The sequence below is a fragment of the Periplaneta americana genome, chromosome 9 (assembly GCF_040183065.1).
Source record: "Periplaneta americana isolate PAMFEO1 chromosome 9, P.americana_PAMFEO1_priV1, whole genome shotgun sequence".
NCBI classification, from domain to species: domain Eukaryota; kingdom Metazoa; phylum Arthropoda; class Insecta; order Blattodea; family Blattidae; genus Periplaneta; species Periplaneta americana.
In genome coordinates, this window is record NC_091125.1 from 73,961,996 (window position 1) to 73,977,563 (window position 15,568).

Sequence of the window (15,568 nt, forward strand, 5' to 3'; positions counted from 1 at the left end):
GGACAAAACTATGGTTTAAGTCTGCGTGAATTGTGGCGTTTCTATCTAACCAACAAGTTTAGTATAGGTTTGTTAAAGTGAGCTTTGAAGATGTCGCAGTGTTAGTAAGAAGCATTTCTTAATTTGTGCAGTAATTTATTTAAACCGAAATGGGTAAAAAGTTGGCTAGACGACAAAGAAAACTTAACACATACACCTTTTACTAACAGAATTCAAAGAAAATAACCCTGATTATTTTATGAACTACCTTAGAATGGATGATGTGACTTACCTGAAACTGTTAAGTTTAGTGAAGAACTGTCTAACTAAGCACAACACTAGATTGAGGAGAAGTATTCACCCAGAGCAACGATTAACTGCAACGCTCAGACTTTTGGCTACAGGAAGAAATTACGAAGACCTGAAATTTTCAGCTTGTATTGCAGCTCAAACACAAGGAAAACTAATACCGGAGACCTGTAGAATCATTTATGAGGAAGTTTGAAAGGAATACTTAAAGGTAAAATCAAATTAATGAAACATTACAGAACTGCTGATTAGCACATTGGTATTTACAATTTATACAGTGCCCTAATTCCCAGATGTGCTGGGCTGTTCCAAACTGAAACATTAGTTTCGTAATATATTCCGTCATAAATGTCTCTTTCCTTTGTTAATTAATTTAGTGAGTCTTTCATTAATATTTAATTGACTATTTATGTGGCTGGTCATGATAATATCTTTGAAAAATATTGGAGTGCAAGAGGTCAAATGACTTTATTGTCAAACGCCTGGCATTAGAAAACAACAACAACAATTGACTATTTATACTTTGTCTAATGGCAGCCTCTAATTTGAGGAAGCTTTGATAAATAAAAATATGTCATACTATTTTTGACCAATAAAATGGTATGAAAGGACGTCTTTCAACCAATCATGGCTGCTTATCGCACAATTTTATTGCTTCCCTAGCATTTGTTTGTTTTTATCACTACCCTAACATTTGTTTCTATGTTTGCCAAGATTTCAACTGCAAATTCTTTACGGTACTTTAAAACATGCTTTGCGATCGTAATTTGTTTCCCGCATAGATAGCCGACTGAAAGTGGCAGCTCCATTCAAATTTTAGTAAGTCAATTAATATCTATTTTATTGCATTAGAGTACTTTATTTCTTCTAATCTTTATATACTTTCTCCTGTTTTTATCACCTTCCTACCATTTGTTTTTTTGTATGTCAATATTTCAAACTGCAAATTCTTTACTGTACTATAAAACATGCTTTGCGATCGTAATTTGTTCAAGCATAGACAGTCGACTGAAAATGGCAGGTCTGTTCAAACGTTTTGGTGAAGCAAACATTAGTGAAATAGAATTTCAGTAAGTCAATATTTTATTGTATTAGAGTACTTTATTTCTTCTAATCTTTATATACTTTCTTCTAATCATGTAATAGTCAATTAAATCCCACTCGAGTTTTGATTTTCTCTAGATAAATCAAAACCTCTAGTGAGATTACTGTTGATAATATTCTCTGCATATCATCGTTTCGTCTAAGCTTTGTTGCTATATTTATTCCATTCGCCTCTATTTCATCAGGGGCAATTACTTTAGGTTTATTCCATGTCAAATCAACCAATGAAGAATTTATTTTGGAATGTGACAGCATGGATTTTGTTAATTTTTTGTATATTTGTACCTTACCATAAGATATTTAAAAATTATTATTTTTTTAATTCTAACCACCCATTTTCAATGATATTGACTTTTTTTAAATTGCCTAAAAAAACATAATTTGCTAACTGCCATGTACTTAAATATGTGTGTGTTTGTGTGTGTGTGCGCATGTGCGCACTTTGCATGATTCGGGTTCCACATACTGTGGATAGATGGCAGGACTGTATTAGTTATTAGAAAACTATAATAGTTACAGATCTGGGACAGATGTCATTTTAAGACTTATGAATAGGGCTTTTATTTGATATACAACATGATATAATTGAGATATACCAGTACGACATGACAATTGAGAATTTTTTTCAAAATAAATTCATTGTTCTTTTTTTTTTCTCCATAAAAACGGAATTTGTTAATCTTTTTTTTAATTTACTCTTAGAAGTACGTGTCTTCTAGTTACTCAATCCAAATTTTAAGGTGGCATCTCAGTGATGTCATACAGAACTTAAATTTTCTTCTTGGCAGTGCACTTCATGTAGATTAAAACAGTTCTTTGTTGTTTATGTAAAAGGAGATAAATCATAAAAATGAGTTTGGAAATAAATGAAAATTAAACTTCGGATCCTTATTGCAAATAATTTTCTACACAAAACATATCAAATACTAGTATTCTTTTTTATTTTTGCACACCCATTTGTATAATTTAACTTCTTTGTTCATCTGGGGAACAAAATTCTATCTGCACAAAAAAATAACTTATCCCTCTTTACTCCAACACCACAGAATTGGGAAGGGAGAAGACTTGTCACATGGAAAACAATTCACTCAAAAGGAAATTCCTGCTGAATATGTAGAGCTTCTGGGTCGAAGTGATACTAAGGATGAGTATGTGGACCCAATTGCACCTTTAAGCCACTTAAGTGCCTCTTTGACCTTGTAGTGTGTAAGAAGAAACAGAGTTCTAAGAAGTACTGGAAGCAAAAGATGGAGAAGATTAAAAGGATCTTCAAAGAGTCAGTGTTTACTTGTGGAGATGATTCAGATGTGAAAAATCATCACAGTCATCATTTAGAAATGATTCAGCAACTGAAAGAAAAATTATTTGAAACGTCAAACAAAAATGAAAAGCTCATGGTTTTAACAGTTTTACCAAAAAGCTGGTCCTGTAAGAAAATTTAATATGAATTCGGAGTAAGTAACTACATTGCAAGAAAGGCAAAAAACTTGTACAAGTAAAAGGAATTTTGTCGTCGCTCGATCCCAAACCTGGAAAAACATTATCTGATGATATAATCAACTTAGTAAAGGAATTTTACTGTAGTGATGAAGTCAGCATGGAAATGCCAGGGAAGAAAGATTATATTTCACTCAAAAACAAGGATGGTTGTAAAACTCATGTCCAAAAGTGTCTGATTTTTGGTGATGTGTGAGAAATTTACCAACTTTCCAAGTTCAAATAACCATCTGAAAAGATTGAATTTTCAAAATTTACAGAGTTAAGACCAAGGAACTGCTTTATAGCAGGAGCTAGTGGTACTCACTCTGTGTGCATGTGTGCATGCTTATGATTGATGGTCCTAATTTAAAGAAAATAACCTTGCAAGTAAATGATACTCCTATAAAGTCAAACAGACATTTCTTATCAAGAATAATGTGTAAAGTGTAATCGTTCAGTATAAAAATGCTTTATGATTCATGTTCTAGCAGTGATGATATTGACAAGTCTTGAGGAAATTATTGATAAGATCACCTACAAGCAGTAGTTTCAGTGGACCGAAATTCATTTGAAACTATTTGTTAAGTCTGCAGAGAATTTTGTTGAAAATTTTCAGCCAAGCTAATCACACTGAAAAAGCATGATTTCATCGCTAAATAACAATCTGCTGTCCCCCCCGCCCCCCCCAAAGAAGAAAATTGCACTTTGCTCTAATGTGATTTTGCTGAGAATTATTCATTTATTATACTAGATGAAGTCCAGTCCTTCCATTGAAATGACTCAATGGCAACTGTTCATTTGTTGTGTACTACAAAGAAAATGATGAACTGAAATACAATGAAATGCAAGTATAACGAACTCGAGGGGTACTGTAATTATTTTCGTCATAATGAAATTTCGTTAAACCGAAAATTGATTAAATTTGTCTACAAATTGTGTCCCATATTATGGAATAACAGATACTGTATCTGGGTTAGGTTATATTGTCTATCCATATTATATTGCAACTTCAATAAGAATCTGTACCATAATGATAATTATGCATATTCGACAACTGAATAATTGAATCGCTCCATGCAGAAAGGGCTTCAGTCACAAATTTTGAAAAAACGAGATATCGATGGAAATCATATCTTTATGGATGGTTCCATCAGCCTGTGCAGAAAGGAATTCAGTCCAATGCTTGGAAAGACAGAAACTGAAGCGTCAGGCTCAGAGTTATATGCAGAAAGGAATACAAAGTACAGACTGTTTTCCTTAGTTTTCTCAAAACCAGGTCTAATGGACTGAAGCCCTTTCTGCATGGGGCGATTCAATTATTCTTGCATATTTTACAATATTTTTCATTCATAATGGCCTTGTTAGGACCAAAAATTAAGTTTTATAGAGCAAAAGGTTTCATTTGAACACGGTTATATAGGTTAGGTGTTGAACGCGGTTATATAGGTTAGGTGTTGTTACTTTACAGCCATCTTGTCGAATTGATTTCTCGAAATATTAGCTTTGAGATTGATACAGTAATACATATTATTTTAACAGTTTGACTTACCCTATGTAGGAAAGAAGTCTGTAATTTTATTGTGTGTTGATGAACCTCCGGGATCCTTAAAAGCCAATAAGTAAGTAAGTAAGTAAGTTGCTGAATTATTGTCTTTTCAGTATATTCCTGGAGAATTTCAAGCATTCGGTCCGGCACATCTTTCTTGCTCATTTTGAAGCTTTTGTATCATGTTCACCACTACTATCAAAGTTATTTTTTCAATTTCTTCTTCATTTTCCTCGTCACCACCCCTTTCTTCATCAACAGACACTGTGTTTAGCTTCCACTATTTCTGACACAATATTGTCATCTGTAATATCTTGTGTGACACTAGTTTCTTTGTCTGAATTAACAAAATCGTGAACTTCAACTTCTACATTAAGATTTAAACAACTCCCGCTAGTTTCTTGTCATGTCAGGGTCTACAGTTACACATTCCACTTCGGTGCAGTCACATAATCCTTCACTATACCCGCTTTATGGAAACAATTCACAATTGTTGCTGAGTTTAATGTCTTCCATGAAGCAGTGAACATCTGAATGGCCTCTAAAATGTTTACATTCAGATCGTCTCACTAGATGTGACCTAAAAGCTACCTTCGTAGCATGAATTACACCTTGATGTAGGGGTTGTAAAATCGAAGTACAGTTTGGAGGGAGAAACAGTTTTGGTTCCCAAGTCAAGGGATAGTCAAGACATATCTAAATGGCGTCCAATAACTATCTCTTCTGTATAATCACCGCGCCAACCAGAGTAACGACCGGCAGATCAAAGAAAAGGTTAACAACAATAACAGACCTGTCGATTGCATACTGTTCTAAAGCAATGTTGTCGCTTCTTTTTCAAACTGCAGGGCGTACAAATGAGAAACACGACTACTTTATAACTAATATTATATAATAATAATAATAATAATAATAATAATAATAATAATAATTTTATGCTATCTAGCTACATTAATTAAATAAATATGTAAATTACAGTTATTAATTACCTGACATCCTAGCTCTCATCTGAACTGCTTCCTTCACTGTCACTGTCACCTACGCTTATAATGAACTAGTCTCTGTCGTTTTCAGAATCGCGAAATATTATTGGCATTCTATTTCTCTTGTCCTGTTAACATACTTTGTTCACAATTCCGAATTTATAATTTCTCCTATAGTTCTGCATACACTGTCACTAAGTGATGGAGTCACATTTCGTTTCCAAACTTCATGTTTTAAGCATGCCCAAATAAGTTCAATAGCATTTAAATTACAGTGATATGGGGGCAACCGCAAAACCTCATGGCCGAAATCTCCTGCAATTTTGTCAATGACAAACTCTCTACTGATATTAGCTTCTTTTATAAGTTCAAGCAATACAGATATAGTGGGAAGTGGATTGGGTACTTCTAGATTGTGTTGTACCATGAAGCTAATAATATCATCCTTTCTTGTGGATCTATTTGGTAGCTAAAACTGTAGCCTGGAATGATAAGGAGCATTATCCATTACAATTATACATGGAGGGCTTGTTGGAAGATTTTTCATTAATTTGTTTGTAAACCAGTCCTCGAAAATTTCAGAATTCATTTCATCATGTGAATCTGCTTTGGAGTCACCTATATTTCTAGCTGAAAGGAACAAACTATTTGGAACCCAGCCATCACTACTACCTGCATGCAAAACCATAATTCGTTTTCCGCGAGATACAGGGGCATTGAAGGCACATGAGTAACTCCCATCATCCCAACCTTTTTTGGGGACATCATGGGTGTCATACCATGTCTCGTCCAAAAATATAATTTTATGGCCTGCCGATCTTTTAGAACGAAGCGTGTTCAAATATTTGTACCTCCACGGTACTATTCTCGATGACTTCATTATCACGCGTCTTTTGTTAAGAATTCGGAACCTGAATCCTAACTTTTTCAATAATTCTCTCAGTGTTGTTTCTTTGTAGGGGAATTCACACTTGTTTTGAAGTTCTATTAATATTTCACTAACTGTTGGTGACTGTCCATTTTTAAAAAAAATCATACACTGTTCGATGAATCAGATCGCAGGTGAAGTTATCAGCTTTTTCAAATTTCTGTTTTTTATTTTTACATTTTTTGGGTGTTTTAGGACTTCTTTCTATAACTCTGCTTACGGCTTGCCTACTTAATCCAACAGCTTTTGCGGTCTCTGTAATCGGTCCCTTGCCCAATTTATTAGTTTTGACGTAGGCATACACATTACAAATTATTTTCTGAGACTGTTTATTCAATGTCCCCATACATTTGCTACCTGTAATTGTCTTGTTTCTACTAGTTGAAGGAACACACGCATTTACATTACTTTCAACTTCATCATCGCCTTCCCATGGCCTCCACATCTTAAATATTAACACCAACTTATAACTTCCACTTGAAATGCTTTAATCGCATTTTGGACAAGAGATTGCAGAATTTCATATCGTTTAATGACTATCAAACTGGGTTTTATAAAACACCAGGGACACTAATAAATACTTATTTTCCAATCAGTTCTTCATGCTGCTAAAACAAACAAGACTGACGTAACAATTGTATTTCTGGATATAACGAAAGTTTTGATAGTGTTGGCCATGACCACACAAGACCAACTCTCTGCAGGAAGAAACACAACACGAATTTAAACTAAAAAAACTAAGCCAATTTTTCTAAAGAAAGAAGTCATGCAAGGATCTCCTCTGTCGCCAGCTTTATATAATTTAGAAGGAGGTCATATTTTAAATGAGAACAGACAATAATATCAACTTTTGGATTTGAACTGCCTCCTTTAACTGTTCTTAGCTTTGCCGACAGTACTGTAATTATTGATATATAAAGATGAAGTTTCCACTATTGAACTGACAAGAATGGCTTATCAAAGATTTACAGATATTCGGCTAAAATTAAATCCTAATAAATCCGTGAATATAAATCTCTCCATAGGTAAGCTCGTCAGACACAGTCTCAATATATGTATATCCTGATTTTGAAATTCATTGTATTGGTATAAACTAGTCTATTTGCTATCTGGAAGTAAACTTCTCTGACTCAATTGTTTTCAATCCCCAGTCATCATTAAAAAATTTGAATAATAAACTTAAAACTCTTACCTCATCACCTTTTCTTCATGCAGACCAAAAATATTGTGTTCTAAATACCTCCATCTGTCCTTCCTTAATATATCAATTTCAAACCATCCCTTCTGAACTTGTACCAAAAAAGTTCTCGACAAATTAATAGAAAGAGATACTGAACCTACCTACTGAACATTCCTGTTGCAATGGCCTATAGTCCCAAGAAGTACAAAGGACTAGGAATTTTTCGAACAGAATGGGAAGCACTATTACAACAAATTAATTCTCTACAATTTTTACACAAATCTCAAAATCCATATGTCATACAAACACGTCAGGTTCATGAAGAGAGCATTAGATGTGCCCAATTTCTGAACATTATTCCAGAAGACACCTTATTTTACAAGAATAACCATTTTTTAAATGCTACAAGGATTCGTAACCTGCTGCAGAAGATAGAATTTGATATTTGGTGTCATCATCCTCAGAAAGGAAAAGGCGTAGTTTTGTTTGAACAATATCCTGCTGCAAACAAATGGATTTGCAAACACGAAGGACTCTCCAACAGTGAATGGCGCAATAGCATTAAAATGGTTGGAAATGTTGCTGCAGTACTTGCTGTGCCAGGAAGATCTCAGGACAACTGTTGTAGGCATTGCCACAACGAAGTTGAAACTCTTGCACATGTCCTGAGATCCTGTCCACACGACGAAACTCTTTGAAACACTAGACACCAACAAGTATGATCAGTTATAACCAGTGCACTTAAAGATGCCGATTACAACTACTTTGAAGAAGTACATGGTCTCTCCGTCACTGGCAGTACACGGCACATAGATATAGGTTTCAAGGAATCTACAAAATCTGGATTCATAATTGATCCCACTGTGCATTTCGAAATGAATGAGGAACCACTGGCTGAAGTGGATAAGGAAAAAGAATATCTATTATCCCACCATTCCCTATTACTTCCAAAAATACCAGCTAAAAGGACTTATAATTGGACTTTGGTTGGAACGAGAGGTACCACTACTCTCTTCAAGAGAGATGTGTTTAAGAGACTTGGAATACCTACATCTATTATTCCGATTGTAACCTTAGCTGCATTGAAAGGATCAATTGCGCTACTAAAGCATCACCTATATTCAAAATGAAACTAAGTTCATTAGCACTCTTTATTTTTTCGTAAAACTCTCTAAAACTGGATATATTTCCACTAATCTAAAAATGTATTTGCCACATTATGTGCTGAACAATTATCAGTGAGTAACAAAACTTTTATTTTTTCTGCCTTCATGCAGTGTTCAACTGATAAAACCCATTCTTGAAATAATTCACTTGTCATCCATGCCTTTGTATTGTGTCTATATTCACATGGCAAGTTCTGCATGTTTTTTAAGCAACGTGGATTCTTGCATTTTCCAATCACAAGCAGTCTTAATTTATCAGTTCCCGTTGAATTTGCACACAACAATACGGTAATCCTTTCCTCAATGTTTACCCGCACTGAACCAGATAGTATTTTGACAGATAGTGTTTTGTTCGGCATTAATTAAAAAAAAATAAGGCAGTCTCATCTGCATTATACACGTCGTCAGGAGAATAATGTTCAATTACCTTCTGCAACTGCTCTTCTTTCCACGAAGATGCAACATCAGTAGGAGCATCACGATCTTCACCACAAATAGTTTTGTAACTAATACCATATCTCTTACGAAATCTTCGAAGCCAACCAATGCTTCCTTTGAATTCTAGTTTGAATGATCTTGCAAATGACTGCGGTCTCTTACATAAGAGACAGGCATTAATTGGGACATTCTTGGATCTGGTATTGTTAAACCACTTATACACAGCACTGTCCACTTCTTCATTGGTTGCACTTCTTATCTTCTTTCTTTCAGATTCAATGACGTCAGATTCAATACGTTTCTGAATTTTTGCTCTGTCTTTGAGAAATGTTGAAAGTGTCGATGCACTTATGCCATATTTTCTTGCGACTTCGCTTTTATTCTCTTCTCTGTCTACTTCTTCAATGATTTTTCTCTTCTCATCTAGCGAAAACTGCTTTCTTGTCTTTTTTCTTCCATACCTGCTTCTTTACATCTTCCTTCAATAACATTTAGGAACAAACTGCCTTCGAAAGTTCGATTTTATTAAACCATTTCATTTATATATTAAATTCAGTCCACAACAATCACATCTACGGAAGTGCATTTAGAAAACTCACTGAAAGCAAGGGTGACCGATGCCTAGCAATAACTCATTTATTTCATTTTCTTTCGAGTTTATTTTAAACAATTTTTAACTGCTTATTAGGTCTAATTTTGTTAAAATAACATTTTTTTTATATAGTAGGATGAATTATTATTACGTTAAACTGGATAGTTCGTTACTTATGCATTCTTTAAACTGAATAATTAAACAAGTTATGCTGTCATAATAGAAGTCATAACGTTTTAGTTAGCATGGTAATATTGTACAGCTCTGGTACAATAATATGGTATATTATGCACGATTTTCACTTACAATAAAGACTGTTTATAATGCTGATGTACAAAAAACATGTTTCTTTTTTTATTACTTTAATTGACACAGTCATTGTAAATAAGTAGTAATGCGATATTCTGAATTATAGCAGTATTTAGCAACTGATGCTTAGCTGATAATGATTTATTTCGACTCATTGGATGTTCTAATCTATGCCTAATGTTGGTGAAAGGTCCTACTGCTTCAAGTGCACTTAACCTACAGTGTTGATTGTACTCAAATACAGAGTTAAAATAGAAATGTATTCTTTCTTTGTATACACGGATATTCTCACTTTTACTACTATTAGGTTACATATTTAAGTCAACTGTTTCCTTGAATTACACAAAAAGTTAACCGGAATATGAAGTTATTAGTATTCCTTCAGTTGTAGGGAAATCTGTACAAACTACAACAGACTGACTGATACTAATACTTACATGGAACAGAACAATGAAAAATCGCTTGTCCTGTTATAAGTATGAAGTAATAAAGTACAAATGTACAAGAAACCTTTGTGGAACAGAATTCTGCTAATAACTGTTATTTACAGCTCAATATACTTGTAATGTATTAAACCATACTTTTGTGGAATAGGACCCAGTAGGATTTCTACGGCATTGAAGCAGAGTGGCATTTTTATGCCACTGCACATGTCAAAGGAGCTTGTAATGGTACTGGAGGCACAGTTAAGAGACTTTCAGCAAAGCTAGCCTTCAAAACCTTCTCTCGAATCAGATCATGACATTCCGATAGCTCTTTGTGTGGAGAAAACAAATATCACTGAAATAAGTTTTCTGTACATTACAAATGAAGAATACCTGGAAGAGGAGAAATTTTTGTAAGTGCAATTTGATGAAGCAATTGCTGTTACAGGAACTCATAATTTTCATTTCTATCTTCCAGCATCAACTGAAGATGTAGCAATCAAAACATTTTCAGCTTCTGAAGAAATTGTTTTACATCATATTAAAATCACTTTCGATGTTGAAGATGTACATTTTGATCACATGGCTAGTTTTGTGGCATTTGCCTATGACAACTCGTGGTGGATGGGATTATTCTCTTGATGGAAGCTGTTGATCGTAAAGTTAAAATATTATTCTTACATCCAGCTGGACCATCTACTTAGGAGGATCGAAAAGTAACGTACAACAATTTGTTTCTGGCAACGTATTTAATAGGTAAGCAGAACGAAATACTGCAGAAGAAAGCTACAGGTTCTACCTATTTTTGAACATAGAAACCAAATCTCTTGACACATTTCTCCCATCGTGATACCAGATTTAGTACACCTCGTTCATAAAACTCCGTTTTCCGGGCGTATAGCCACCTGAGCACGACTGATTTTACTTCTTCATCCAAACCATAGCATTGGCCTCCTAGGAATTTCTTCATTGGTCCATTGAAAATTGGATGGTGCAAAGTCTGGACTGTAGAGTTGATGATTGCTGCCTCAATGCCTCTGATATTGGGTGGTATTGCAACGTGCTTCATTGGTGGCTCTCTTTGAAGAATCTGCACCACCTGGAGATGTTGCTATGGTCCAGACAATCAGCACCATACATCTCCAATATTTCCCTATGGATTTCTCTCGGACATTTTCGTGTTGTCCACAAAAAACGGATTACACAAGTAGACCATGCTAGCCGATGCTAGCACACTTCATCTTTACTCAGTAGTTACCGGTACCACTCGTTCTGCCAGGGTTACACATGATCGAGCAATTGCTGTCTGTAGCACAAGATTCAAAGTAACTATCTGCCAACTTTGAACGTCCTAACTGAAATAGTATTCCATAAAAAATTGTTGTGCATTACTTTTTGATCCTCCCTCGTACATCCTTCTCTTATCCTAGGAAACCAGATGTTCTTACCATACCAGGAAACTTATTCTTTGCAAATCGAATCCAATTACAGCTACAGGGAGAATATACCATCTAACTCCATACCAGGTGACAAAATCATCCAATATGCTATTTAATAAAAAGAGATCCTTTATCTTTAGGTATGAAATCATTTTTTATTTTTATGTTACAGGCATAGAAAATGCAATGTTACAAAAAAATTTAAATTTTGCATGATACCATTGTGATACCACCTTGAAATATGGACTGAGTATCTAGAAGATCTATCTTTAAGTATAAAATTAAAAAACTGAGGAGTGAATTTAAAAAAAACAATTCACAATGATGTCATGTTATATATCAAATGAAAACCCTATTCGTAAGCTTTAAAATGACACTTTCCCCAGGTCTGTATCTGTCATAGTTATGTAATATATATAATTTAAGTATGTGGTGGTGAGCGAATTTTGAGATTTTAGACAATTTAAAAAAAATTCAATATGCCAAAAATAAGAGGTCCAAATGTTTTGTAAATAAAAATCATAAAACAACATATATAAAGGTACAAATATACAGAAAATGAATAAAATCCGCGACATATAAGTTTTATGCAATGGTTGATTTGACATGGACTGACCCTTTAATCTTTTATTTTGCAGTTTCTACAAAATGAAGAAGAATGGAAAGAAGTTTCTGTGGAATTTAAGAAGCGTTGGCAATTTATTAATTGTGGTGGTGCATTAGATGGAAAACATGTGCAAATTGTGCTACCTCCTAATTCTAGTGCCCTTTACTACAATTACAGACATTTCTACAGTGTGATTTTGTTGGCGCTAGTGAATGCAAACTATGTGTTTATGTACATTGATGTAGGAAAGCAAGGGAAAATGTCAGATGCAAGAGTACTGGAATCTACATCATTTTATGACAGAATGAAACAAGACAACTTGAATTTTCCTCTCTGTGAAGAAAACGATTATGGTTTGAACTTTGTGGTGATTGGAGACGAAGCATTTTCCCTGAATGTACATATTTTAAAACCACACTCTCAAAAGAATCTTACTTATGAGAGAAGAATATTCAATTACAGATTGGCAAGAGCACAAAATGTTGTGAAAAATGCTTTCGGACTATTGTCATCACATTTTAGATTTTTCATACTGCTCTTGGCATGTGTCCAGAACACATTAATTACATCGTACTCACTACATATGTCTCTGAAGGAGAGAATGATGTAGAGTGCTGTGTCAGTTGCAAAATAATACAGTCGTGGGAACATTGCAGCAAGATCAGTAAGGGATAAGTATTGTCATTTATTCAGTGGAGTAAGGGAAGTAGAGTGGCGAAACAGGGTAAAGCTTGAATGCAAAAAAAATTAAACGTTGTAAAATAGGTCTTTATATGTACAAGTACTTCGTATTATAAGTAAATTATGATTTTTACCACTTACCATGTGCAACTACTGCTGCTCTTGTTCTTGCTCACTTATAACAGTTGCAACATCATCACTAACATCTCCTCATCAAATGATTGCGAGAGTGTATCCACACTTTCAACAGGAATTTCCTGGTCTCTGGTGAACATCTAAAGAGAGTTCTTTGCTAATGAACCACGTATCTAGATCGCATATATTTAATCAACAGACTTAACACACGTGGGTAATGCTATAATTATCAGTAAAATCTGCGCGAATTCTCGTAAAGGAGCGCATTCACACATACACAAACAGTTTTAACCTGCATGTTTGCATCGCTGTGTTGCTAAACCTCCAGGATAACCATAAATGTATGGCCAGCTATTGATGAGACCCTAGAGTAAATATAATATAATACCATATGTATTAATATTAATGCTAAAACTTCAATACCTGTAGGTTAATTTTATAATAATGCATAAAATTAATAATACAGTTTTATGATCATGTTATATTAGAATTTATTAAAAGTTTAAAAAACTTTCGGGGCTATGCCACCCCATCTTCAGTGTTGAAGACTATAATGATACAATAATAAAATATAAAAATGTTTGCTAATTATGATCAAAATTGACTTCATATAAAGTCATGAAATATGTAATGTACCCTTCCAAAATTCTAAATACAATCATCTTATTAGAATCAAAACTAACATATAGAACATAAAAACCTTGATGAATTATAACATAGATTAACAAGAAAAAATTTTTGAAATTAAGAATGGACAAATATATAATTTGAGATGAACTTACTAAAAGTTATTGGACATAACCAGTTGATGGGTCGTACATTGCTTTGTGAGAGATGATGTGAACTTGCTGCCACCTGATGTCTCCAGGGGTTTATTTCTGTTCTGGTACTATGTGAATTAATAGCTATTTTTATAACTTGATCAAATAGGATGTTTTTTCTTGGATGGCTTTATCATTCAAATTATGTGGGTTAATAGTTTTATCTTTGTGTATTTCTAAAGATTCTAAAAGGTTTAAAGTTGTTCCTTTTTTATTAATATGTAAAATTTCCATGCCAGAATTTATATTAGTGAAATAATGTCGCCAATCATAAATATGGTCCCTAAAAGCAGAATGTGAATTATCATGATGAGTACTTCTATGTTCCTTGTATCTGATATTAAAATTTCTACCTGTTTGTCCTATATATGTAGAATAGCATTCCGGAAATTGCCAAGATAATTAGTATATTCTTAAAAGATGAATTTATCTGTGTTGTCCTCAAGTTTGTTGAATAAAAATTTTTCAATCTTATTGTGTGAGACACAATATTGAGATTGTGTTTTTTTAAAATCGTGGTAATATAGTATATGTATTCATTATTGTATGTGAAAGTGACAAAATCTTTTTTCTTTTCATCTGTAACTAGTTTAGTGCACTTTTTTTGGTGTTTGTTTTTCGAACACGTTTAATGATGATAACAATATTAGTTGATATCCATTTTCATCTGTAACTAGTTTAGTGCACTTTTTTTGGTGTTTGTTTTTTCGAACACATTTAATGATGATAACAATATTAGTTGATATCCATTTTCTATTTCTGTAGTGTATATTAACTATAATTCGTTTTGATAATCTGTTTTTGGCATTGACACTATAATAAGTCTGTTAACAAGGCTATTTAATTCTGCTTTTTGTGTTGTGTTGGTTGGTTAGAATAAGCCGAAATGAGATGTGGTTTGAGTTAGTTTTCTATAGATTCTCTATTGTAAACTATTATCTTTTTTTACTATTGTTATGTCTAAAAATTTTATTATCTATTTTATCTTCTTTTGTAAACTGAATTTCAGAATGTAAAGTATAACAATAATAAGAAAAGATAATAGTTTACAATACAGAATATATAGAAAACCAACTCAAACCATACATCTCATTTCAGCTTATTCTAATCACCCAACACAACATAAGCAGGATTAAATAGCCTTGTTAACAAACTTAATACAGTGCCAATGCCAAAAACAGATTATCAAAACGAATTATAGTTAATATATACTACAGCAATAGAAAATGGATATCAAACTAATATTGTTGATAATATCATTAAACGTGTTCGAAAAAACAAACACCAAAAAACTGCACTAAACTAGTTAAAGATGAAAAGAAAAAAGATTTTGTCACTTTCCCATACAATAATGAATACATATACAATATTACAACGATTTTAAAAAACCACAATCTCAGTATTGCATTCCGCATAAATAATAAGATTGAAAAAATTTTATTCAACA

General features: G+C 33.5%; 1 protein-coding gene across 6 annotated transcripts in view; it reads left to right on the forward strand.

Annotated features, from left to right (window-relative positions):
- Mkk4 (MAP kinase kinase 4) overlaps positions 1 to 15,568 on the forward strand; it is a 280,839-nt gene that overhangs the window by 138,486 nt on the left and 126,785 nt on the right. Inside the window, exon 11 of one of the 6 annotated variants that reach the window (XM_069835066.1) lies at positions 12,516 to 13,315. The exons of the other annotated variants lie outside the window; for them this stretch is intronic. Coding sequence (XP_069691167.1) covers positions 12,516 to 12,600 — 85 coding nt within the window. The 3' untranslated portion in view covers positions 12,601 to 13,315. Of the gene's footprint in view, positions 1 to 12,515; positions 13,316 to 15,568 lie in introns of those variants that run through there. 6 annotated transcript variants of the gene reach the window in all.